Source organism: Oncorhynchus mykiss, chromosome 23, assembly GCF_013265735.2.
Source record: "Oncorhynchus mykiss isolate Arlee chromosome 23, USDA_OmykA_1.1, whole genome shotgun sequence".
NCBI lineage: Eukaryota > Metazoa > Chordata > Actinopteri > Salmoniformes > Salmonidae > Oncorhynchus > Oncorhynchus mykiss.
In genome coordinates, this window is record NC_048587.1 from 47,124,976 (window position 1) to 47,152,460 (window position 27,485).

At 43.1% G+C, this 27,485-nt stretch overlaps 1 protein-coding gene and 1 non-coding gene across 2 annotated transcripts; both read left to right on the forward strand.

Annotated features, from left to right (window-relative positions):
- The first annotated feature begins 1,154 nt into the window (after positions 1-1,154).
- Positions 1,155-26,254, forward strand: LOC110502872 (heat-stable enterotoxin receptor). The gene is made up of 27 exons (XM_021581215.2): positions 1,155-1,835; positions 3,517-3,629; positions 3,727-3,794; positions 4,116-4,328; positions 4,565-4,686; positions 4,808-4,907; positions 5,233-5,347; positions 5,470-5,605; positions 6,432-6,514; positions 6,600-6,708; positions 7,255-7,336; positions 9,141-9,243; positions 9,336-9,395; positions 16,834-16,905; positions 17,073-17,177; positions 17,248-17,334; positions 17,558-17,690; positions 17,908-18,045; positions 18,276-18,361; positions 18,456-18,547; positions 21,772-21,930; positions 22,103-22,295; positions 22,598-22,772; positions 22,940-23,038; positions 23,149-23,243; positions 23,372-23,448; positions 24,387-26,254. Exons 1-27 carry the CDS (start codon positions 1,628-1,630, stop codon positions 24,610-24,612), a joined length of 3,249 nt encoding a protein of 1,082 aa, XP_021436890.2. The 5' UTR covers positions 1,155-1,627; the 3' UTR covers positions 24,613-26,254.
- On the forward strand, positions 24,690-24,760 carry trnaw-cca. The gene has a single exon. It is a non-coding gene; the product is annotated as a tRNA-Trp (tRNA).
- Positions 26,255-27,485: the final 1,231 nt, after the last annotated feature.

Below are 27,485 nucleotides of genomic sequence, written 5' to 3' on the forward strand. Positions count from 1 at the left end.
GTGATAAATTATCAGATGGTCAAAAGAGGTGTGCAAAAGAGCAGAAAAGTAAATAAATAAAAACAGTATGGGGATGAGGTAGGTAAAAATGGGTGGGCTATTTACCAATAGACTATGTATTGGTGTGTTCTGTATCTGAGTAAACAGGTGAGTGTGTCCATCTGTTATGACTAGGTGTGCTAAACCTAACAATACTGCACGAGGCTGACGGCATGATGCTGACGGCTCCCCTCTATTCCTACCCTCACTGCCAAATGAACAGCATGGGTCATTGATCAATTGCAACCACTTATCCATTCCATCTAGCTTTGAATCTGAATTTGAAACATAACTGAGTTCCAAAATGTTCTGACACTGAGTCCACCTTATGCCTACACATGGTTATGCTCTTATCTCGGCTGCCATTTGAAAAATAATGTAGAATTTAGAATTAGCTTTGCAATTAGAAACCCTAATTTACTGTTTTACCATTGTTCGAAGTTAAGTCCGAGTGGTAGCTCTTCAGCTATGATGTTTTCATCTTACTGTCAAATAAATCACTTCAAAAAGTAGGCTATCTGCGCAAATTTGTCCAAGATGAAGGGAATGATAAATTTGTTACAAAACACCAAAAAGTGTAAGGACATTCGGCAAATGTCATTAGGTCTACACTCTTGTAGCCTGAATGAATTGATGCGTCTTGCTGACTAAAGGACACCTGAATACATGCTGGAATACATTATTATTATTCTCTTTACATCATGACACAGAGGTGGAATGTTTCCGATTTAATTTGGAATAGTTTTATTTTCATATTTACAACTGTAGCAGTACAAATGGCATTTTATAGAAATTGTTTAGCCCTCCCTGGCCCCCAGTAATTCCCACTGCCCCATAGGCCTACATGCCCTCTACAAGCCTATGGCTGTGTACTGGCCTGTGTGTATTGTAGTTGTGTGATGTGCAGGGTTGAGGGCAATTCAGAAAGCAAACCCAATTCCAGTGTACTTCTTGAATTGACTGGAATTGAAATGGAATTGACACGATCCCTGATGATGTGAAGTGTGTGTGATTATTGGTTTTGATGGACCTTGGAACAATGGTGAGAAGGTTATTATTGTCTGAGCACCTCCCTCAGGCTGTGTGTTGATTCCAGTTGTTCATTAACAGGTGCGTTAGGAAAGCACACGTGAGTTGCCAAATCTAAGAGGAACAAAGCAGGTGTGTAAATCCACATATCTTTTTTTTTAAACAAAGCAGTCAAGTCATAGTCAGTCATTACATTTAAAAAACATTGGGACATTCTGAGAACTACATTTTCATAGCCTTCATAGGTTTTTGCACACAGATTTTATGTTTTCTTTTCAAACTGGAAAAAGTGTCTGGACTGAATGGAACATATGAAAGGAATATAGCGTCAGAATATTGAGATATTTGGAATACAGAATCAAAAGGGGTGACAAGTAACAATCTTTTTTGTTAAGTTTTTACTTTTTGGAATTAGTAGAACATTTCTGGCAATTGGATTTTGCCAACCCACAGCTCAAATGCCTTGTAATTGAACATTTCAAAAGAATTGACCAGAGAACAAGTCGTCGAGGCTAGAAAATCCAGACTCACTTTGTGAAAAGTTGGAACAGTCCTCAGAATGGCTTATAGAGGTTTGTCGCTGTGGGTCTGCTGGCTGGTGCTGATCGTAGGACGATGCGAGGCGACCTATCCACCGTGTCTGGATGGGATCATGATGAACGTGGTTCTGCTGGATGACGACGTCTCTCCCTGGAGTATGAAGTTTGTCCGTGGTGCTGTGGAACGTGCAATACAGCACGACGCTGAACTCACCTGCTGTCCAAATGGTAAATGGAATCATAATTGTAGAACTGTAAATGAATAGTGAGATGACACAAGGTTGCTGGTTCATGTCCAACCGCGGCTGATCCCCCCCCTTCATTGGTAGTATGCAAGCACTAATAGGGCAGGATATAAAACAACAACATAGGTTTTCAGGGGTATTCAGCCAGGGTACTGCAGGGAGTCTACTAATTACACTCACTGGAGCATAGCCGCTGGAAGTATGGGTGCTGAACTCTGATAAATCAGAATCATAAAAGAAGAAGAATATAATTTTCACAAAAGTAGTGTAAAGGGGGCCTTTACATCAAAAAGTGCAACGTTTTGGGCAAAGACACAAACATCCACATCAAAAATCCCCCTCACCCCCCGCACCCCCACCCCAATCTACTTCCTGCAGCTATGCACTGAGGTATCTGACATAGTACCAGTCGCAGCAAGTGCCGCTGGCTGCTGGCAAGCTTTCTTGACTTGGACATTCATTTTTGCCAACACATTGCTAACCTTTGTTTAACCAGCTAAACAGCTGCTATTAGTGAACATGTGTTTGGAGATACCGTTGTAGTTAAAAAACCTTTTTTTTTAAATGATATTGGTCTCATACTCGTATTTTTAAATGTTATCGCAGGTGCAGCGAAATGCTATTAGTCTATGTTAGAGTTTACACTTCTTCCAATTATAATGTTGGGAATGGGGAGGTTGATTAACAAATCTATTAATAAAAACATGTTTATTACTTGTCCTTGCCATTATCATTCACCAGATGACAAGAGAAGACATGGGAAAAAACATGTTTATTACTTGTCCTTGCCATTATCATTCACCAGATGACAAGAGAAGACATGGGAAAAAACATGTTTATTACTTGTCCTTGCCATTATCATTCACCAGATGATAAGAGAAGACATGGGAAAAAACATGTTTATTACTTGTCCTTGCCATTATCATTCACCAGATGACAAGAGAAGACATGGGAAAAAACATGTTTATTACTTGTCCTTGCCATTATCATTCACCAGATGACAAGAGAAGACATGGAAAAAAACATGTTTATTACTTGTCCTTGCCATTATCATTCACCAGATGATAAGAGAAGACATGGGAAAAAACATGTTTATTACTTGTCCTTGCCATTATCATTCACCAGATGACAAGAGAAGACATGGGAAAAAACATGTTTATTACTTGTCCTTGCCATTATCATTCACCAGATGACAAGAGAAGACATGGGAAAAAACATGTTTATTACTTGTCCTTGCCATTATCATTCACCAGATGACAAGAGAAGACATGGGAAAAAACATGTTTATTACTTGTCCTTGCCATTATCATTCACCAGATGATAAGAGAAGACATGGGAAAAAAACATGTTTATTACTTGTCCTTGCCATTATCATTCACCAGATGACAAGAGAAGACATGGGAAAAAACATGTTTATTACTTGTCTTTGCCATTATCATTCACCAGATGACAAGAGAAGACATGGGAAAAAACATGTTTTGCTAACATATGATGGGGGTCCCTGAGCAAGAAAAGGTTGAAGAGCCTTGGTTTATAAGAATATCCTAGGATTACACTGTGTTATAGCTGTCATCAAGTGCTGATGTTCTTTGGCTTAATCACTATCTGTGGGTCCACAATCTGTGTTTTCATCATTATGGTGTAATGGCACTGTCTTTGCCAAGGAGTGAAGCGCAACCTGACTGCCAACTTTCGAGGGCTCGAGACTAGTTTGTACAGCAATAAAGGCTGTCGAAGCAGCACCTGTGAGGTGGTGGAGACCGTGAAGAACCTAACTGTGAGTGTTAACCACCTCACACACGCACACAGAAACACACACACATACTGTGTCGCTCAAATATTCACATATCTAAGCTGCTTCTCCTCTGTTTTAGAGGACAGGGGAGGTGGGCTGTGCTCTCCTGGGGCCCACCTGCACCTATGCAACCTTTCAGATGGTTGAGTAAGTGTTGATTTGATATGATTTGTGTTGTCGTGACACCATATCCCTTTCTATCCCTTTTACTTACCTCTATATATCTCTCTCTCTCGCTTTCTCTCTCTCTCTCTCTCACGCTCTCTCTCTCTCTCTCTCTCTCTCTCTCTTTCTCGCTCTCTCTTTCCCGCCGTCTCTCTCTTTCCCTCCCTCTCTCCTTGTCTCGGTCTCTTTCCCCCCCTCCCTCCCCCCTAACTCTCTATCTCTTTTGCACCTCTCTCTCTCCCTCTCTCTCTCTCTCTCACTTTCTCTCTCTCCCTCACCCTCTCCCCTCTATCTATGTGTCAGTCTTGAGGTTGGTCTGGAGCTCAAAATGCCCATCATCTCAGCAGGCAGCTTTGCTCTGTCCTGTGACTACAAAGAATATCTGACTCGCATACTTCCCCCCGCACGCAAGATCTCCACCTTCTTTATCAAGTTTTGGGACTTCAACAATGATATCAAACCCAAGTGGTCCACAGCCTCCCTCTATAAGAAGCAGAACACTGAGGACTGCTTCTGGTGAGTGAGTCACTTGAGAGTTCCTTTTGAGTCACAGGTGTCCTGACTTGTTTGTGAATTCTTTTAAGTGTAATTATGATGGAAAAGGGTGACGGTGGATATGAATTAGACATGTGATTCTGTATGCTAATCTAATGGACACTTAGATGACTTTGAGATGATTTATTTGTGTTTATTCTATTTGCTTAGATGTGATGTTGATACTGATGTCATGGTATCTGCCCATCCCTCTCCAGGTATATCAATGCACTGGGTACAGCTTCAGCCCACTTTTCCTTACACATAAAAAAAACAAACGTCATAAGCAAAGCAGAGGACCTTAGAAAGGAATTAAGCTCCAAAAATAGGACAAGCAATTGTAAGTAAGCCCACAACATCTAACAAATCGGGAGCATTTGCACATACTGTCGACAGGGCAGTGAACAGATACCAACAGTCTCCATTTCTATTTCATTGACTCTCTCCTCTTCACTGTGCAGTGTTCATAGTGTGTGGGACACCAGAAGACATCGTGGACCTGAAGAATGGAACTATAGAGGCTGATCCTAGTGTTGTTTTCATCCTGATCAATCTTTACAAGTTAGTCCTCTCTCTCTCTCTGTGTCTCTCCCCCTCTCTCCCTCGTCGTCCTCACCACCTACAACGTGTTCGCTGCTGACTACTCGGTGGGTGGAGGGGTGTGTACGTGTGTGTGCACGTGTGTGTGAGAGCCTTACAGCTCTTGATATGGGTCTGGTGAACTGCAATGCTCTCGCTCTCCCCAGTCTGTTATTTGTCTTTGTTTTCATTTTTTCCTTGTAAAAAGTTCAGAAAGGTTTAATATTGTAATCGCCATGCTTCAGGGAGTGTCTGAGAGCACCAGTGTTTTCAGTGTCATTGACAATGAACCCATGACTCCACACAGTGATAAGTACTACACCAATAAGTCCTCTATCCCTGCTATGAAGAACGTGTTGGTTCTCACCATGCCCAACACTAGGAACTATACTGTGGACACAGACCTGGGCAACAATGTGATGGTGAGACTCCCTGCTGGGTTGAGGCCCTGTCTATCATTGTACTCTGAGGTGTTATATTCCTCCTATTCCCGATATTGTGTACTACTTTTGACCAGGGCCCAATAAATTTGCCTTCTGTCCAGATGAATGACTATATGGCAGCGTACCATGATGCAGTGCTGATGTTTGGTCAGGTGATGAGGAAGCTCTGGAACAAGCCTGAGCTCAACCCCATGGAGGTAGTCAACATCAACCACTTCAGAAACGTCTCCTTTGACGGTAAGAGACCAAGAAGCAACACATCAAGCTGTGTGGTCTGGCCTGGAGATGTGGCCACCTGTGTGTGTGTGTTTTGTGTGTGTGTGTGTGTGTGTGTGTGTGTGTGTGTGTGTGGGTATACATGTGTGTAGTAGTGATGCGCTGGTCAGCTGTTTGTTCATCCACACGCGCCCACAATTGGTAATAACCCATCCACAACCGCCTGATAAAGTGAAAAAAAGGAGGGTCCCCACCCGACCTTAACCCGCAAATATAGAAAATGCGTTGTAGGCCACAGTCAGACACAGCAGAGCAATTTTTCGACAGTGGGTGTAGTTTAATGAAATTGGCTTTAGCTAGCCCAGATAGGTTCCCAATCTCCCAACCATCTATCAAGAAGCCATTTCAGTGGTTCCACTAGATACCTCAGCCACAAAGCCATATTGTAAAAATTCATTTTTTATTTATTTATTTGTCTTAATTTAAGATTAGGTGTAAGGTTAGCAGTTTGGTTAAGGTTAGGGTTATGTTTAGGTTTCAGTTTAAAATCAGATTTTAAGAACAGAAATTGTAGACATAGGCAGTGTTTAGGACTTTGTGGCTGTAGTAACTAATGATGACCCCATTTCAGTTTATCAATGCAGACTGCAGGAAAAAGCTGTTCCAGGTGTTTGAAAAACGCAGAATTCTTCACCCCTCAGCCATCCTCACGTATTTTGTGCCCCCTCAGATTTTTGGGGTGCATGACGCCCCTGTCTCTCTGTGTGTGTGTGTGTGTGTGTGTGTGTGTGTAGTTCTGTGTAGTGTAGTTCTGTGTAGTGTAAATTGTGTATGTGTTTCCATGCAGGCATTGCAGGCCACTACAAGCTGGATGACTATGGGGACAGAGATGTGAATTTTTCAGTCATTTACACCACCACTGACAACAAGGTAGGTCAGCTATCATGCATATCATATGATTCTATTGTGTCAAAGTTAATGTTTTAACATAAGTCCTCTCCTGTCTCCTCCGCAGTATGAAACTTTATTTATATTCAACACCGTCTACAACTACACCAAGGTCGTTAACAGTAACCCATCATTCATCTGGGGCAGAAGCCTCCCAGATGACACTCCATCCCAGCGTATGTGCTCAACACACACACACACACACACACACACACACACACACGCACGCACACACGCACACACACACACACACACACACACACACACACACACACACACACACACACACACACACACACACACACACACACACACACACACACACACACACACACACACACACACACACACACACACACACACACGACTCAACTTGTGCATCTGAGTCTGGCTTGTTTTTCCCTAATTCATGAGCCACAGCCGTTGTGACTGGCTTAGTTGGCAGCATTAACGGATCATTAGCTGTCATTCCTGATAGATATGGGACAATCCAGTACAGAACCGGTGTGGAGGGATCAAACTCCAGATTCAATGTACACTAATACCAACTCAATTACCCCCTGGCCTGAACACTCATTGAGACATTTTACAGTTCTGACGCAGTCCTTTTTATTGGTCTGCTCATCGTATCATAGACGTAGTAATTCCCGAGCGAAACAGTGTGTGTGTGTGCATGCGTGCGTGCGTGCCTAGGTCTAACTAGTGCGGTGTGCCCCCCCCAGGTCTGAAGGCGCATGCTATCATTGTCATTGTCTTAGCTGTCACTGTGGTGGGGGTGGCTACCATCGCTTTCATCTTCTACAGGTAAGAGTTAGATAACAGATAGCAGCGCAGTGTGAGAGAGGTCTCGCTCATAGAAATACAGTGCCTTGCGAAAGTATTCGGCCCCCTTGAACTTTGCAACCTTTTGCCACATTTTAGGCTTCAAACATAAAGATATAAAACTGTATTTTTTTGTGAAGAATCAACAACAAGTGGGACACAATCATGAAGTGGAACGACATTTATTGGATATTTCAAACTTTTTTAACAAATCAAAAACTGAAAAATTGGGCGTGCAAAATTATTCAGCCCCCTTAAGTTAATACTTTGTAGCGCCACCTTTTGCTGCGATTACAGCTGTAAGTCGCTTGGGGTATGTCTCTATCAGTTTTGCACATCGAGAGACTGACATTTTTTCCCAATCCTCCTTGCAAAACAGCTCGAGCTCAGTGAGGTTGGATGGAGAGCATTTGTGAACAGCCGTTTTCAGTTCTTTCCACAGATTCTCGATTGGATTCAGGTCTGGACTTTGACTTGGCCATTCTAACACCTGGATATGTTTATTTTTGAACCATTCCATTGTAGATTTTGCTTTATGTTTTGGATCATTGTCTTGTTGGAAGACAAATCTCCGTCCCAGTCTCAGGTCTTTTGCAGACTCCATCAGGTTTTCTTCCAGAATGGTCCTGTATTTGGCTCCATCCATCTTCCCATCAATTTTAACCATCTTCCCTGTCCCTGCTGAAGAAAAGCAGGACCAAACCATGATGCTGCCACCACCATGTTTGACAGTGGTGATGGTGTGTTCAGGGTGATGAGCTGTGTTGCTTTTACGCCAAACATAACGTTTTGCATTGCTGCCAAAAAGTTCCATTTTGGTTTCATCTGACCAGAGCACCTTCTTCCACATGTTTGGTGTGTCTCCCAGGTGGCTTGTGGCAAACTTTAAACGACACTTTTTATGGATATCTTTAAGAAATGGCTTTCTTCTTGCCACTCTTCCATAAAGGCCAGATTTGTGCAATATACGACTGATTGTTGTCCTATGGACAGAGTCTCCCACCTCAGCTGTAGATCTCTGCAGTTCATCCAGAGTGATCATGGGCCTCTTGGCTGCATCTCTGATCAGTCTTCTCCTTGTATGAGCTGAAAGTTTAGAGGGACGGCCAGGTCTTGGTAGATTTGCAGTGGTCTGATACTCCTTCCATTTCAATATTATCGCTTGCACAGTGCTCCTTGGGATGTTTAAAGCTTGGGAAATCTTTTTGTATCCAAACTTCTTCACAACAGTATCTCGGACCTGCCTGGTGTGTTCCTTGTTCTTCATGATGCTCTCTGCGCTTTTAACGGACCTCTGAGACTATCACAGTGCAGGTGCATTTATACGGAGACTTGATTACACACAGGTGGATTGCATTTATCATCATTAGTCATTTAGGTCAACATTGGATCATTCAGAGATCCTCACTGAACTTCTGGAGAGAGTTTGCTGCACTGAAAGTAAAGGGGCTGAATAATTTTGCACGGCCAATTTTTCAGTTTTTGATTTGTTAAAAAAGTTTGAAATATCCAATAAATGTCGTTCCACTTCATGATTGTGTCCCACTTGTTGTTGATTCTTCACAAAAAAATACAGTTTTATATCTTTATGTTTGAAGCCTGAAATGTGGCAAAAGGTCGCAAAGTTCAAGGGGGCCGAATACTTTCGCAAGGCACTGTATAATTACTAGAACAGGGATATGGGGTTCCAGCCATCACATATAATTTACTTGAATGGGGATCTCCATTCTAGTAATTATATTTCAATGAGGGAGACCTCTCATACTTTGCTGCTATTTGTTACCAGGCGGAACAAGAGAGAGCGCCGGCTGAGGAAGAGATGGTCACACATGCACTCTGACCTCATCACCCCGCTGGAGTACAATGAACGCAGCCTGGTCTACCTCAAGGTCAGCTTGTCATCAGTGTGCGATAACCCCTGAAAGTTAAGTCACATACTCCAGTACGTCTTCTAACCTGTCTCTGTCTGTTTGTTTGTCAGATTGACGAAGACCACAGAAAAAACACAAGTTATAATATCCAAGGACGCTATGACAAAAAGGTAACTCAAACTTTTGCATAAAACCACCAGAGCCGTAAATATACTATACAGTATACAGTACCAGTCAAAAGTTTGGACACACCTTCTCAATCAGGGGTTTTTCTTTATTTTTTACTATTTTCTACATTGTAAAATAAATAATAGTGAAGACATCAACATTATGAAATAACACATATCATGTAGTACCATGTAGTAACCAAAAAAGTGTTAAACAAATCAAAATATATGTAATATTTGAGATTCTTCAAAGTAGCCACCCTTTGTCTTGATGACAGCTTTGCACACTCAACCAGCTTCACCTGCAATGCTTTTCCAACAATCTTGAAAGAGTTCCCACATATGCTGAGCACTTGTTGGCTGCTTGTCCAACTCATCCCAAACCATCTCAATTGGGTTGAGGTCGGATGATTGTGGAGGCCAGGTCATCTGATGCAGCACTCCATCACTCTCCTTCTATATATGTTTGTTAAAGCAACAACCACAGCTCAGGGACTAATACAGAGTCATGTACAGTGCATTTGGAAAGTGTCCAGACCTTTTGACTTTTCTCACATTTTGTTACGTTACAGCCTTGTTCTAAAATTGTTGAAATTATTTTTTCCCTCATCAATTTACATACAATACCCCATAATGACAAAGCAAAAACAAGTTTTCTGATTTATTTTTTGCAAATGTATTAAAAATAAACTGAAATAACACATTTACATAAGTATTCAGACCCTTTACTCAGTACTTTGTTGAAGCACCTTTGTCAGCGATTACAGCCTCGAGTCTTTTTGGGTATGACGCTATAAGCTTAGCACACCTATATTTGGGGAGTTTCTCCCATTCTTCTCTGCAGATCCTCTCAAGCTCTGTCAGGTTGGATGGGGAGCATTGCTGCACAGCTATTTTCAGGTCTCTCCAGAGATGTTCGATCGGGTTCAAGTCCGGTATCTGGCTGGGCCACTCAAGGACATTCAGAGACTTGTCCCGAAGCCACTCCTGCGTTGTCTTGGCTGTGTGCTTAGGGTCGTTGTCCTGTTGGAAGGTGAACCGTTGCCCCCGTCTGAGGTCCTGAGTGATCTGGAGCAGGTTTTCATCAAGGATCTCTCTGTACTTTGCTTCGTTAATTTTTCCCTTGATGGTCTCCCAGTCCCTGCCGCTGAAAAACATCCCCACAGCATGATGCTGCTGCCACCACCATGCTTCACCATAACGATGGTGCCAGGTTGCTACAGCGTGATGAGCCATGTAAAGCCCCCCCAGGCCAAACACTCCCCTAACCTGGACGATGCTGGGCCAATTTTGTGCCGCCCTATGGGACTCCTGATCATGGCTAGTTGTGACACAGCCTGGGATCGAACCCAGGTCTGTAGTGACGCCAGAAGTACTTTGATGCAGTGCCTTAGACCGCTGCGCCACTCGGGAGGCCCACAGTTTTTTATGTGTAATAAATTTGCGAACATTTCTAAAAACCTGTTTTTGTTTTGTCATCATGGGCTATTGTGTGTAGATTGATGAGGGAAAATATTTATTTAATCCATTTTAAATTAAGTCTGTAATGTAACAAAATGTGGGAAAAGTAAAGGGGTCTGAAAACCTTCAGAATGCACTGTATATGTAGGTTCAAGCAACAACCATGGCTCTGGGACTGCTACAGAACCATATACACTACCGGTCAAATGTTTGGACACACCTACTCATTCAAGGGTTTTTCTTTATTTTTTCTACATTGTAGAATAACAGTGAAAACATCAAAACTATGAAATAACACATAAGGAAACATGTAGTAACCAAAAAAGGGTTAAACAAATAAGAAATAATATATAATAATGATGACAGATTTGCACACTCTTGGCATTCTCTGAACCAGCTTCATGAGGTAGTCACTTGGAATGCATTTCAATTAACAGGTGTCTCTTCTTAAAAGTTCATTTGTGGAATTTCTTTCCTTCATAATGCGTTTGAGTCAATCAGTTGTGTTGTGACAAGGTAAAGGGTGGTATACAGAAGATAGCCCTATTTGGTAAAAGACCAAGTCCATATTATGGCAAGAACAGCTCAAATAAGCAAAGAGAAATGACAGTCCATCATTACTTTAAGACATGAAGGTCAGTCAATACGTTGAAAGTTTCTTTCAAAAACGTTGAAAGTTTCTTCAAGTGCAGTTGCAAAAACCATCAAGCGCTATGATGAAACTGGATCTCATGAGGACCGCCACAGGAAAGGACCCAGAGTTATCACTGCTGCAGAGGATAAGTTCATTACCAGCCTCAGAAATTGCAGCCCAAATAAATGCTTCACAGAGTTCAAGAAAAAGACACATCTCAACATCAACTGTTCAGAGGAGACTGCGTGAATCAGGCCTTTATGGTTGAATTCCTGCAAAGAAACCACTATTAAAGGACACTGATAAGGAGAGACTTCCTTGGGCCAAAAAACACGAGCAATGGACATTAGACTGGTGGAAATGTGTTCTTTGGTCTAGGGTCCAAATTTGAGATTTTTGGTTCCAACTGCCGTGTCTTTGTGAGACGCGGTGTGGGTGAACGGATGATCTCCACATGTGTATTTCCCACCATGAAGCATGGAGGAGGTGGTGTTATGGTGTGGGGGTGCTTTGCTGTTGACACTGTCTGTAATTTATTTAGAACTGAAGGCACACTTAACCAGCATGGCTACCATAGCATTCGGCAGCGATACACCATCCCATCTGGTTTGGGCTAAATGGGACTATCATTTATTTCAAAATCAAAATCAAATCAAATCAATTTTGATTGGTCACATGGTTAACAGATGTTAATGCGAGTGTAGTGAAATGCTTGTGCTTCTAGTTCTGGCAGTGCAGTAATATCTAACAATTCCCCAACAAGAACCAAATACACACAAATCTAAAGGGGTGAATGAGAATATGTACAGTGCCTTGCGAAAGTATTCGGCCCCCTTGAACTTTGCGACCTTTTGCCACATTTCAGGCTTCAAACATAAAGATATAAAACTGTATTTTTTTGTGAAGAATCAACAACAAGTGGGACACAATCATGAAGTGGAACGACATTTATTGGATATTTCAAACTTTTTTAACAAATCAAAAACTGAAAAATTGGGCGTGCAAAAGTATTCAGCCCCTTTACTTTCAGTGCAGCAAACTCTCTCCAGAAGTTCAGTGAGGATCTCTGAATGATCCAATGTTGACCTAAATGATGATAAATACAATCCACCTGTGTGTAATCAAGTCTCCGTATAAATGCACCTGCACTGTGATAGTCTCAGAGGTCCGTTAAAAGCGCAGAGAGCATCATGAAGAACAAGGAACACACCAGGCAGGTCCAAGATACTGTTGTGAAGAAGTTTAAAGCCGGATTTGGATACAAAAATATTTCCCAAGCTATAAACATCCCAAGGAGCACTGTGCAAGCGATAATATTGAAATGGAAGGAGTATCAGACCACTGCAAATCTACCAAGACCTGGCCGTCCCTCTAAACTTTCAGCTCATACAAGGAGAAGACTGATCAGAGATGCAGCCAAGAGGCCCATGATCACTCTGGATGAACTGCAGAGATCTACAGCTGAGGTGGGAGACTCTGTCCATAGGACAACAATCAGTCGTATATTGCACAAATCTGGCCTTTATGGAAGTGGCAAGAAGAAAGCCATTTCTTAAAGATATCCATACAAAGTGTTGTTTAAAGTTTGCCACAAGCCACCTGGGAGACACACCAAACATGTGGAAGAAGGTGCTCTGGTCAGATGAAACCAAAATTGAACTTTTTGGCAACAATGCAAAACGTTATGTTTGGCGTAAAAGCAACACAGCTGAACACACCATCCCCACTGTCAAACATGGTGGTGGCAGCATCATGGTTTGGGCCTGATTTTCTTCAGCAGGGACAGGGAAGATGGTTAAAATTGATGGGAAGATGGATGGAGCCAAATACAGGACCATTCTGGAAGAAAACCTGATGGAGTCTGCAAAAGACCTGAGACTGGGACGGAGATTTGTCTTCCAACAAGACAATGATCCAAAACATAAAGCAAAATCTACAATGGAATGGTTCAAAAATAAACATATCCAGGTGTTAGAATGGCCAAGTCAAAGTCCAGACCTGAATCCAATCGAGAATCTGTGGAAATAACTGAAAACTGCTGTTCACAAATGCTCTCTATCCAACCTCACTGAGCTCGAGCTGTTTTGCAAGGAGGAATGGGAAAAAATGTCAGTCTCTCGATGTGCAAAACTGATAGAGACATACCCCAAGCGACTTACAGCTGTAATCGCAGCAAAAGGTGGCGCTACAAAGTATTATCTTAAGGGGGCTGAATAATTTTGCACGCCCAATTTTTCAGTTTTTGATTTGTTAAAAAAGTTTGAAATATCCAATAAATGTCGTTCCACTTGATGATTGTGTCCCACTTGTTGTTGATTCTTCACAAAAAAATACAGTTGTATATCTTTATGTTTGAAGCCTGAAATGTGGCAAAAGGTCGCAAAGTTCAAGGGGGCCGAATACTTTCGCAAGGCACTGTACATAAGTATATGGATGATAGGCAAGGTGCAGTAGATGGTTTAAAATATAGTCTATAAACTCAGCAAAAAAATAAACGTCCTCTCACTGTCAACTGCATTTATTTTCAGCAAACTTAACATGTGTAAATATTTGTATGAACATAACAAGATTCAACATCTGAGACATAAACTGAACAAGTTCCACAGACATGTGACTAACAAAAATTGAATAATGTGTCCCTGAACAAAGGAGGGGTCCAAATCAAAAGTAACAGTCAGTATCTGGTGTGGCCACCAGCTGCATTAAGTACTGCAGTGCATCTCCTCCTTATGGACTGCACCAGATTCTTGCTGTGAGATGTTACCCCACTCTTCCACCAAGGCACCTGCAAGTTCCCAGACATTTCTGGGGTGAATGACCCTAGCCCTTACCCTCCGATCCAACAGGTCCCAGACGTGCTCAATGGGATTGAGATCCGGGCTCTTCACTGGCCATGGCAGAACACTGACATTCCTGTCTTGCAGGAAATCATGCACAGAACGAGCAGTATGGCTGGTGGCATTGTCATGCTAGAGAGTCATGTCAGGATGAGCCTGCAGGAAGGGTACCACGAGGGAGGAGGAAGTCTTCCCTGTAACGCACAGCGTTGAGATGACAACAAACTCAGTCCAATGATGCTGTGACACACCGCCCCAGACCATGACAGACCCTCCACCTCCAAATCCATCCCGCTCCAGAGTACAGGCCTCGGTGTAACGCTCATTCCTTCGACGATAAACGCGAATCCGACTATCAACCCTGGTGAGACAAAACCGTGACTCATCAGTGAAGAGCACTTTTTTGTCAGGCCTGTCTGGTCCAGCGACTGTGGGTTTGCCCATAGGCGACGTTGTTGCCGGTGATGTCTGGTGAGGACCTGCCTTACAACAGGCCTACAAGCCCTCAGTCCAGCCTCTCTCAGCCTATTGCGGACAGTCTGAGCACTGATGGAGGGATTGTGCATTCCTGGTGTGACTTGGGCAGTTGCTGTTGCCATCCTGTACCTGTCCCGCAAGTGTAATGTTCGGATGTACCAATCCTGTGCAGGTGTTGTTACACATGGTCTGCCACTGCGAGGATGATCAGCTGTCCAACCTGTCTCCCTGTAGCGCTGTCTTAGGCGTCTCACAGTACGGACATTGCAATTTATTGCCCTGGTCACATCTGCAGTCCTCATGCCTACTTGCAGCATGCCTAAGGCACATTCACACAGATGAGCAGGGACCCTGGACATCTTTCTTTTGGTGTTTTCAGAGTCAGTAGAAAGGCCTCTTTAGTGTCCTAAGTTTTCATAACTGTGACCTTAATTGCCTACCGTCTGTAAGCTGTTAGTGTCTTAACGACCGTTCCAGAGGTGTATGTTCATGAATTGTTTATGGTTCATTGAACAAGCATGGAAAACAGTGTTTAAACTCTTTGCAATGTTACAAAGTTATTTGGATTTTTACAAATGATCTTTGAAAGACAGGGTCCTGAAAAAGGGACTACATGTGATATGAGTAATGTAAGATATGTAAATAATATTAAAGTGGCATTGTTTACAGTGACTAGTGATCAATTTATTAAAGTGCCCAGTGATTGGGTCTCAATGTAGGCAGCAGCCTCTCTGAGTTAGTGATTGCTGTTTAGCATTCTGATGGCCTTGAGATAGAAGCTTTTTTTCAATCTCTCGGTCCCAGCTTTGATGCACCTGTACTGACCTCGACTTCTGGATGACAGATGGTGTGAACAGGCAGTGGCTCGGTTGGTCAATGTCCTTGATGATCTTTTTGGCCTTCCTGTGACATCGGGTGCTCTAGGTGTCATGGAGGGCAGGTAGTTTGCCCTCGGTGATGCGTTGTGCAGACCTCACCACCCTCTGGAGAGCCTTGCAGTTGAGGACGGTACAGTTGCCGTACCAGGCTGTGATACAGCCCAACAGGATGCTCTCGATTGTGCATCTGTAAAAGTTTGTCAGTGTTTTGGGTGACAAGCCAAATTTCTTTAGCCTCCTGAGGATGAAGACGCTCTTCTGCGCCTTCTTCACCACGCTGTCTGTGTGGGGGGACCATTTTAGTTTGTCCGTGATGTGTACGCCCAGGAACTTAAAACTTTCCACCCTCTCCACTGCTGTCCCTTCGTTGTGGATAAGGGGGTGCTCCCTCTGCTGTTTCCTGAAGTCCACGATCATCTCCTTTGCTTTGTTGATGTTGAGTGAGAGGTTGTTTTCCTGACAGCACACTCTGAGTGCCCTCACCTCCTCCCTGTAGGCTGTCTCGTCGTTGTTGGTGATCAGGCCCACTACTGTTGTGTCGTCTTCAAATTTGATGATTGAGTTAGAGGCGCGCATGGCCAAGCAGTCGTGGGTGAACAGGATAATGACCTAACACACCTCCAGGCTGTGTACTGGCAATTTGACCAAGAAGGAGAGTGATGGAGTGCTGCATCAGTGGTCTTGTCAGGTGTATTGTAGTCTCATGTTGCCAGACTCCGTAGACTCGTCAAGTCCTTCACTTTGACACTTGAAGCAGGATCTTGAGGGAGCTGGATATGGAAGTCAGATGCAATGAGTCTATTGTTGTTGTCATGGTGATGAAGGTCAGGTGTACTGAGGCTACTGTTGTTGTCATAGTGATGAAGGGCAGGCGTACTGAGGCTACTGCTGTTGTCATAGTGATGAAGGGCAGGCGTACTGAGGCTACTGCTGTTGTCATGGTGACAGAGGTCAGGTGTACTGAGTCTACTGTTGTTGTCATGGTGATGAAGGTCAGGTGTACTGAGGCTACTGTTGTTGTCATAGTGATGAAGGGCAGGCGTACTGAGGCTACTGCTGTTGTCATGGTGATGGAGGTCAGGTGTACTAATTCTCCTGTTGTCATGGTGATGGAGGTCAGTGTACTGATGCTACGGTTGTTGTCATGGTTTCAGATTGTGATCCTGAAGGAGTTGAACCATTCGGACTGGAACTTTAATGAGAGTCAGAGGATAGAACTAAACTCGGTGAGTCATCGATTACACAGCAAGTCTGTCAACGTAGAGTGGACTACTTAGGTGTATCAAGTATGCATTTTTATGTGTGTTCATGTGCTATCTTATTATTTTTGTTTTTGTATTAGATTTGATTATAACTCCTATTACTTATCATACCTATCCTTCCTGATTTACAGCTTTTGCGTATTGACTACTACAACCTGACTAAGTTCTACGGCACAGTCAAGTATGATCATGGTGTGTTTGGGGTGTTCGAGTACTGTGAGAGAGGATCCCTAAGGGTGAGAAACACACACGCAAACGGCCACACGCATGCACACACACACTTTGACTTTTCATCCTCTTCCTCAGTATGTGCTGAATGACAAGATCTCGTACCCGGAGGAAACCTTCATGGACTGGGAGTTTAAGATCTCTGTCATGTACGACATCGCTAAGGTGAGCTGGCAACAACTCTAGTCTGCTGTTGGTTTGTATGAGCTCAGAAGATGTCAACTCAAGATGACCTGTGAGATGACCTGACCCCAAGCTGGAACCTTAGACAAGAATTTTGATCTAGTCAATATTGATATACATTTCTGAAAGTGCTTCGATCCGTTTGGCAACATTGAGTCATTGAAATACAATAAGTTGAAAGACAAAACCTCCTTCACCTCCACAGGGTATGTCCTACCTCCACTCCAGTGACATCCAGGTCCACGGCCGTCTCAAGTCCACTAACTGTGTGGTGGACAACCGCATGGTGGTCAAGATCACTGATTTTGGCTGCAACACCATTCTAGACCCAGGCAGAGGTAGGAACTATTTCTCCTGTAGGTCTAGCTTGCTAGCATAGTTAGCATTCATGCCATACACATCCCTTGAGGCCTGTCTGTATTAGGATATGTCCCCTTATTTTTTTTAGCTATTTTCTTTTACCTATCCTCCCCTATCCCGTATCCCCTCACTCTATTCTCCATCCTTCCACTCCCTTCTCCTCTCCCCCTTTATCTGGCCCTCTCTCTCCATCAGACCTGTGGACAGCTCCAGAGCACCTGCGTAGACAGGGGATCTCCCAGAAGGGGGATGTCTACAGTTTTGCCATCATCGCCCAGGAGATAGTTCTCAGGAGGAGTACCTTTTACACCCAGGCCTGCTCCGACCGCGCAGGTAAAACACATTCATATATAACACTTTATATAGAAACTTGCAACAGAATCAATGCATCAGTTTCACTATACTGTAGTCACCCTTGTTTAGAATTTGTCACTTTGATGTGGTGCTGCATTTCATTCTGGGGAATTATCGACCCCTCGAGGCCAAATGTAGCATTGTTCAGTTGAGTGCCACGTAGGGTAGCAGAAAAACAAGACGCTCACATGTTGTTTTGTCTTCATCAGAAAAAATGGCCAGAGTGCAATACCCCAGCGAAATCTATTTCAGGCCTGATCTGAATATTGAGACTGCAGGAGAAAAGGATTTGGAGGTAAGATTGCCGTTTGTTTGAGTGAGAGAGTGAGAGTGAGAGAGTGAGAGACAGAGATTAAAATCCACTTGTGTTTTTTCTTTCATGCCCACAGATGTACATGCTGATGAAGATGTGCTGGGATGAGGACCCAGAGCGAAGGCCTGACTTTAAGAAGATAGAGAGCTCACTGGGGAAGATCTTCAGGTACCAGCTACCTACTTTTATCTCTATTTTATTGGATAGAGCTAAACACTTGCCAGGGCATTTTATCAGAAAGTTGTAGAATCAAATCAAATTTTACAGGTCACATTCACATGCTTAGCAGATGTTAATGCGAGTGTAGCGAAATGCTTGTGCTTCTAGTTCCGACAGTGCAGTAATATCTAACAAGTAATCTAACAATTTTGCAACAATTACCTTATACACACAAGTGTAAAGGGATGAATATGTACATATGAATATATGGATGAGTGATGGCCGTGCGGCATAGGCAAGATGCAGTAGATGGTATAGAATACAGTATATACACATATGAGATGAGTAATGTAGGTTATGTAAACATTATATAAAGTGGCATTGTTTAAAATGAGTAGTGATACATTTATTACATCCAATTATTAATTATTAAAATGGCTAGAGATTTGAGTCTGTATTTTGGCAGCAGCCAATCAATGTTAGTGATGGCTGTTTAACAGTCTAATGGCCTTGAGATAGCAGCTGTTTTTCAGTCTCTCGGTCCCAGCTTTGATGCACCTGTACTGACCTCGACGTCTGGATCATAGCGGGGTGAACAGGCAGTGGCTCGGGTGGTTGTTGTCCTTGATGATCTTTTTGGCCTTCCTGTGACATTGAGTGATGTAGGTGTCCTGGAGGGCAGGTAGTTTGCTGCTGGTGATGCGTTGTGCAGACCGCACTACCCTCTGGAGAGCTTTACGGTTGTGGGCGGAGCAGTTGCTGCACCAGGCTGTTATACATGCCGACAGGATGCTCTTGATTGTGCATCTGTAAAAGTTTGTCAGTGTTTTTGGTGACAAGCCAAATTTCTTCAGCCTCCTGAGTTTGAAGAGGTGCTGTTGAGCCTTCTTCACCACGCTGTCTGTGTGGGTGGACCATTTCAGTTTGTCCATGATGTGTACACTGAGGAATTTAAAACTTTCCACCTTCTCCACTACTGTCCCATCAATGTGGATAAGGGAGTGCTTCCCCTGCTGTTTCCTGAAGTCCATGATCATCTCATTTGTTTTGTTGACGTTGAGTGTGAGGTTATTTTCCTGACAACCACACACCGAGGGACCTCAACTCCTCCCTGTAGGCCGTCTCGTTGCTGTTGGTAATCAAGCCTACCACTGTAGTGTCGTCTGCAAACTTGATGATTGAGTTGGAGGCGTGCGTGGCCACGCAGTCATGGGTGAACAGGGAGTACAGGAGAGGGCTGAGAACCCACCCTTGTGGGGACCCAGTGTTGAGGATCAGTGGGGTGGAGATATTGTTTCCTACCCTCACCACCTGGGGGCGGCCTGTCAAAGTCCAGGACCCAGTTGCACAGGGTGGGGTCGAGATCCAGGGTCTCGAACTTAATGACGAGTTTGGAGGGTACTATGGTGTTGAATGCTGAGCTGTAGTTGATGAACAGCATTCTTACATAAGTATACCTCTTGTCCAGATGGGTTAGGGCAGTGTGATTGCGATTGCGTCATCTGTGGACCTATTGGGGCGGTAAGCAAATTGGAGTGGGTCTAGGGTATCAGGTAGGGTGGTGATATGATCCTTGACTAGTCCCTCAAAGCACTTCATGATGACAGAAGTGAGTGCTACGGGGCTATAGTCCTTTACCTCAGTTACCTTAGCTTTCTTGGGAACAGGAACAATGGTGGCCTTCTTGAAGCATGTGGGCACAGCAGACTGGGATAGGGATTGATTGAATATGTCCGTGAACGCACCAGCCACACGGCTAGGGATGCCGTCTGGGCTGGCAGGCTTGCGAGAGTTAACACGTTTAAATGCTTTACTCTCGTTGGCCACGAGCAAAGAAGTTGTTTAATTTGTTTGGGAGCGAGGCGTCGGTGTCCGCGACAGGGCTGGTTTTCTTTTTGTAATCCGTGATTAACTGTAGACCCTGCCACTTATGTCTCGTGTTTAAGTCGTTGAATTCCGACTGTACTTTGTCTCTATACTGACGCTTTGCTTGTTTGATTGCCTTGTGGAGGGAATAGCTACACTGTTTGTATTCAGTCCTGTTTCTGGTCGCCTTGCCATGATTAAAAGCAGTGGTTCGCGCTTTCAGTTTTGCGCGAATGCTGCCATCAATCCACAGTTTCTGGTTAGGGAAGGTTTTAATAGTCAACGTGGGTACAACATCACCAATGCACTTGATAATAAACTCGCTCACTGAGTCAGTGTATACATCAATGTTGTCTGGGGCTATCCGGAACATGACCCAGTCCACGTGATCAAAGCAATCTTGAAGCGTGGAATCCGATTGGTCGGACCAGTGTTGAACAGACCTGAGCACGGGCGTTTCCTGTTTTAGTTTCTGTCTACAGGCAGGGAGCAACAAAATGGAGTCGTGGTCAGATTTGCCGAAAGGAGGGAGGGGCAGGGCTTTGTATGCGTCGCGGAAGTTATAGTAGCAATGATCCAGAATGCTGCCAGCTCGAGTCGCGCATTCGATATGCTGATAAAATTTAGGGAGCCTTGTTTTCAGATTAGCTTTTTAAAATCACCAGCTAAAATAAATGCAGCCTCAGGATATATGGTTTCCAGTTTACATAGAGTACAGTGAAGTTCTTTCAGGGCCATCAAGGTATCTGCTTGAGAGTATATACATGGCCGTGACTATAATTTAAGATGATTATATTGGAAGATAATGCAGTCAGCATTTGACTAAGGAATTCTAGGTCAGGTGAACAAATGGACTTGAGTTCTTGTATGTTGTTATGATTACACCACAACTCGTTAATCATGAGGCATACACCCCCGCCCTTCCTCTTACCAGAGAGATGTTAGTTTCTGTCGGCGCGATGCGTGAAGAAACCGGGTAGCTGTACCGGCTCTGAAGACGTATCCCGAGTGAGCCATGTTTCCGTGAAACAGAGAATGTTACAATCTCTGATGTCTCTCTAGAAGGCAACCCTTGCTCGAATTTCATCTATCTTGTTGTCAAGAGACTGGACATTGTACAAAGATGGTAAAATATCTCTGTAACATAATAAATGGTCAAAATGGAGTTGTAGAGGTATGAGTGAGAGGGAGCATGGTCATGGTTTGCAGTGCTTCAAAATAACATTCATATTTAATTACTGTAGAGCTGCACCCTTCCCTTCATTTAAGAGACATTTGAGAAACAGCTCACAAGGGCAACACCTACATTGAAAAGTGGTGTGTGTGTGTGTATGTGTGTGACTGATCCTTTCTTCTGTTCTCCACAGTAACTTGCACAACCAAGCTAATGAGAGCTACATGGACAACCTGATCCGTCGTCTACAGATGTACTCCAGGAACCTGGAGCACCTGGTGGAGGAGAGGACGGCGCTGTACAAGGCTGAGAGAGACAGGGCCGACTGCCTCAACTTTATGCTGCTGCCTCGGTCAGTCAACAACAACAACAAAAATAAACATATCCAAACACAATTCAATGCTCCTGTTGTTTTATTAAGTGCAATGTTTTGACCAGAAGGTCTTTGCCAGACTGCACAACCAGAAAACCACTTTAAGACAAGCAAATTACTTCTCTCTATCTCGCTCTTCCTCTCGCTCCAGTCCTGTGGTGCGTTCTCTGAAGGAGACGGGCATTGTGGAGCCGGAGCTGTTTGAGGAGGTAACGGTGTACTTCAGCGACATTGTGGGCTTCACCACGCTGTGCCAGTACAGCACCCCCATGGAAGTGGTGGACATGCTCAACGACATCTACAAGGGATTCGACTGCATCCTCGACCACCACGACGTATACAAGGTTAGGTTAGGGTTGTGGTTTAGGTTAGGGATAGGGTTAGTGTTGTGGGTTAGGGTTAGGGTTGTGGTTGAAGCTAGGGTTGAGGGTTAGGGTTGTGGTTGAAGCTAGGGTTGAGTGTTAGGGTTGTGGTTTAGGTTAGGGTTGTGGTTTCTGGTTAGGGTTGTGATGAGAGAGTTGAACTGGGATGTGGACATGAAGCTAGGGTTAGGATTGTGGTTGAGACTAGAATTAGGGTTGTGGTTGAGGCTAAGGTTAGGGTTGTGGTCCAACCAAGTCCAATCTTCCTTTTTGTCCTGTGTCAGGTGGAGACTATAGGTGATGCGTACATGGTGGCGTCGGGGTTGCCGCAGCGGAACGGTAACAGGCACGCGGTGGACATCTCACGCATGGCCCTGGACATTCTGGCATTTATGGGGACCTTCCAGCTCAGACACCTGCCAGGGCTACCTGTGTGGATCCGCATTGGGATGCACTCAGGTACCCCTAGCTCCCCAAGTCCCAATAATGAATTCATGACACCTCCCTCTCTCTCCTCTCTATATTATCAAGCCTCCTTGGTCTCTGCTCTTTCCTTCTCCCTCCTTCCTGTAACTTTCCCTCTGTCTGTTATCAATACCTCTTTATGCTTACTACTTGTTCCCTAGGCCCCTGTGCAGCAGGAGTGGTGGGGATAAAGATGCCCAGATACTGCCTGTTTGGAGACACAGTCAACACTGCCTCTAGCATGGAGTCAACGGGACATCGTAAGCAGGCTACAGGAACACTAGAGATATCCATACCAACTCTATACAAACAGTTCATATCAGCTGTCATGGCAGGTAAGTAAAATACAACTCTGTCTCTCGCCATCCAGCCCTGAGAATCCACGTCAGTCAGCCCACCATCAGCATCCTACAGAGGACAGACTGCAAGTTTGAGTACGAGAAGAGAGGGGAGACTATCCTCAGGGTATGGACATGGCACATGCCACTTTGCCATTTGTCATGATAGAATCATACAGATGAATTTGTTCTGTATAGTACTCTTGTCTACTGTGTTGAATATCATAGAAGATTGTGCATGTGTGTGTATGCCAGGGTAAAGGCACAGAGTTGACCTACTGGCTGACAGGTGAAACAGGAGAGGACTACAACCTGCCAACGCCACCGACAGCGTGAGTTAACCTCCTGCTACTGTAAATGCTAACCTATAACTGTACCTCACTAGAGCTACACGTCATATTTACATCTATATTATCAACTTCTACATTCTCTATACTGACGCTTAGCTTGTTTGATTGCCTTGCGGAGGGAATAGCTGCACTGTTTGTATTCAGTCATGTCGCCTTGCCATGATTAAAAGCAGTGGTTCGCGCTTTCAGTTTTTCGCAAATGCTGCCATCAATCCACAGTTTCTGGTTAGGGAAGGATTTAATAGTCACAGTGGGTACAACATCACCGATGCACTTGATAATAAATTCGCTCACCGAGTATGCGTATACATCAATGTTGTCTGAGGCTATCCGGAACATATCCCAGTCCACGTGATCAAAGCAATCTTGAAGCATGGAGTCCGATTGGTCGGACCAGCGTTGAACAGACCTGAGCACGGGCGTTTCCTTTTTTTGTTTCTGTCTATAGGAAGGGAGAAACAAAATGGAGTCGTGGTCAGATTTGCCGAAAGGAGGGCGGGGGAGGGCTTTGTATTCGTCGCGGAAGTTAAAGTAGCAATGATCCAGAATGCTGCCAGCTTGAGTCGCGCATTCGATATGCTGATAAAATTTAGGGAGCCTTGTTTTCAGATTAGCTTTGTTAAAATCCCCAGCTACAATAAATGCAGTAAACTCTATACAAACAGTTCATCAGCTGTCATGGTAGGTGAGTAAATACAACTCTGTCTCTTTCCATCCAGCCCTGAGAATCCACGTAAATGCTCACCTATACATCTGTACATCACTAGAGCTACACGTCATATTTACATCTATATTATCAACTTCTACATTCTATGTCCTTCTCCATTTGTAGGGTAAACAGAGGTCATTAGAGCTAGATATCTATGTAGATCTACCGTATATACTGTAATTAACTCCTACGTTCTTGTCCCTCCCTGCAGGGAGAACTGCCAGCGTCTGCAGCAGGATCTGGCCAAGATGATCCAGGAATGTCTGGACAACCGTTCGCTGGGGTCAGAGGTCATGGAGAAGAGGAATACCCTGTCCATGAGGCAGAGGAGGGCAGGGAGGGACGGAGGGGAGCAGACGGGAGAGGAGGAGGATGACAATGACCAGCCGGCATACCTCCATCTGGCTACCGTCGACAACTTCACTACTTTCTTGTAGTTATTTTGATCAGGAGAAATATGGTTATTATTCCAATGTATGTGACCTTAGATTGTGTGGAAACTATCTACATATGTACATTCGTGGTTCAGTGGTAGAATTCTCGCCTCCAACGCGCGAGGCCCGGGTTCAATTCCCGGTAAATGCTTTTACTAAAATCAGAGGTTTTGTTTGTAATTAAACTATTTGTATGTTTTGCCTAGAAAGTTATAGTCGCTAGTGTTTGTATAAGATATAAACTGAACGTTTTAAATAGTTTGTTTGGTTCAAATTTAAAGACTAATTAATTCAACTTAAAATAAGAGCGAAGCGAAATTTGGTGCAAGACGATGTCTGTTCGCTAAATTATCTGTTTGAATAATGTATTAGGAATGGAGTCGTGATTAAAATGCTGAAAGTAAGGAAGAGAGTTAGTTACTGTGTTGGCTACTAATTTTCAGTGTAAGTTGCTAGAGGCAGGTAGATTTGGTACGTTGGATACACAATAATGTTACTCAAATTGGTTTGACCGTTGTTCAGGTACTCTTTTCTGTATTTCTGGCAGTACAATATTGATTGAGAGATGTTGATTGATGTAAGTTCTATTCAAGGTCCAACATTTGTGATAAATTGGGGTTTGGGTTGTCGAACCCGTACTACTGCTGCTGCAGACAGCCAACAATAATTTGCAATTCATTGAAAGTCGCTGCGGCTTGGGCTGGGCTGAGCACCTGTTACTGACAACACTCACAATGCACTTTTGTCACCACGGCAATGATGTTGTGACTGAGGGTGACAGAGAACATTGTTTGTGTCATGCTTTGAGTCACTTTTCAGAAGTTGATAAAAATGTCCAAATACATTTTTAAAAGTAGCTGTATATCGTCAGGGTAGTCTGAAAAGAGGCTAAAACTAGCAACAAAATCGCTAGGTGGCCATCACTGATTGGTGGCGTTCGCTGGGCTATATTTGGCTATAAGAAAGGGAGATCTGAATGTTTGAATCGTAAAAGATTTTGATAATGTATTCTGATGGTTGTTGATTCTTGGTTTGTTTATTTGTTTACTGTTTATTGTTGATTTTAGGTGTTGATTTTACTTAATTAAACACAGTATTATCAGATGTGTTTGAGTAAGATTCCTTCTTCCGGGACGGATGGAAGTTGTCTGGAATGTGTGGATTGGAGGAGCCATGGGAGAACACGTTTACATTTTTGTTGAATGCCTGGGATTGAATTGCTGGTTTCTTACGCTGAGAGATGTGCTGCATTTGCGACAGAGGAAAAAAGTGTTGCATTTAGATGGTGGTGATATCGGGATGGTTGTGTCTAGGGGTAGCGTGTTCACTTGGGCATACATATACATTGATGTTGATCGGGGCTTGTGATTGATGATTTGCAGTACAGAGGAATTGTCATTGGGTTTGGTTTGTAATTCGCTTTTGAGTTTCTGAATCGATGTAGCATAGTGAATGCTAGCTAGGTGTTTTGTGTTTTTCCTGGGAGAGTGGGTGTTTCATTGTCTCTCTTTTGGATGTTTCCTGGGACTATAATCTTGGGGAGAGTGGGTGAGATTGAGGCCATAAACGACCAAATTGAAAAGGATCTGGAAGTTTTTGTTTTTTCATTGTTTGCAAATACACACACATAAAACATTTGTTAGGACTATTTGTTGGTGTTTTTTTTAAATTGTGTTTTTTATTTCCTTTGGGTTTGGTGAGTTTTCCATTTTTTTTAGTGCAAATGTATCTTAAAGGGGCACACTCACATATGGAATTTTTAAGTTTTAAATTGCACAAGTGATTTTTTTTTTTGTTGATTAAAGGGTTCTTTAAAATGTCTAATGTGGTATGGAACATGACTATAAAAGGGTGGTATAAACTTTGACCTTATCATGGCTATCTCTTGTGGTCTGATCAGCCTCAGGGGAGGGCCATTTGGATAAGGAAGTAGTCATTTGGGATACTAGTTTTAAGGTAAATTAATTATAATAGAGTTTATAGCTCTTGGACATAATTATAGTAGGAGGTAGGACAAATTTTGGGGAGCGGGGAAATAAACTCTAGTGAGAAAAGAGGAAGTGGTTCAGGATTCTGTTTTAAAACATTGGCTGTGAAGTTTTTGAATTGGCTATTATTGATTTGGTATTACATCAGAAAAAAATCCTATTTATCATTGATAATAAATAGGGGGAAATATGGTACATTGAGGTTTGGACAGGAGATATTTTAAGCCAATAGGGCAGGAAAATACATAGAAAAATAGTGATTTTATAAGCATTAAAATTATTAATGAAAATAAGTTTCAGTTCTTAGGGATGGTAAATTACTGTAGGTAAGGTATCCCACACTATGCAACATATATTAAATTATTGATGAAACTGATTTTAAGGATAACTCATGTTATTGTTAGATAAAATACTGTGGACCCCTGAAGGAAAGAGCTCATTAGTACAGAAAGGATAGATATGGTTAGCATTAGTTTCGGCTTTATTTGACCATTAGAAGATTTTTATTTAAATAGTATTAAAGTTAACAGGGATATATGACATCTGTGGTGATTCAGGATTATTGATAGGTTTATTAAGGACTTTAGAGATTGCCACCATAGAAATGTTTTTTCAAAAATCAATGATTTTAGATAAAGCCAAACAGTGAGATGCTTAGTTAATATTTGAAAGATAGGAGAGAAAAGGGTTACTGTTTAAATCTATAAATACAGTGCCTTGCGAAAGTATTCGGCCCCCTTGAACTTTGCGACCTTTTGCCACATTTCAGGCTTCAAACATAAAGATATAAAACTGTATTTTTTTGTGAAGAATCGACAACAAGTGGGACACAATCATGAAGTGGAACGACATTTATTGGATATTTCAAACTTTTTTAACAAATCAAAA

Coding starts and splice junctions, on each gene's coding strand:
- LOC110502872 (XM_021581215.2), top strand. CDS start 1,628: ATGGCTTATAGAGGTTTGTCGCTGTGGGTCTGCTGGCTGGTGCTGATC. Junction 9,244..9,335: donor GCAGCCTGGTCTACCTCAAG/GTCAGCTTGTCA, acceptor TTTGTTTGTCAG/ATTGACGAAGACCACAGAAA. Junction 23,039..23,148: donor CATGGAGTCAACGGGACATC/GTAAGCAGGCTA, acceptor CTCGCCATCCAG/CCCTGAGAATCCACGTCAGT.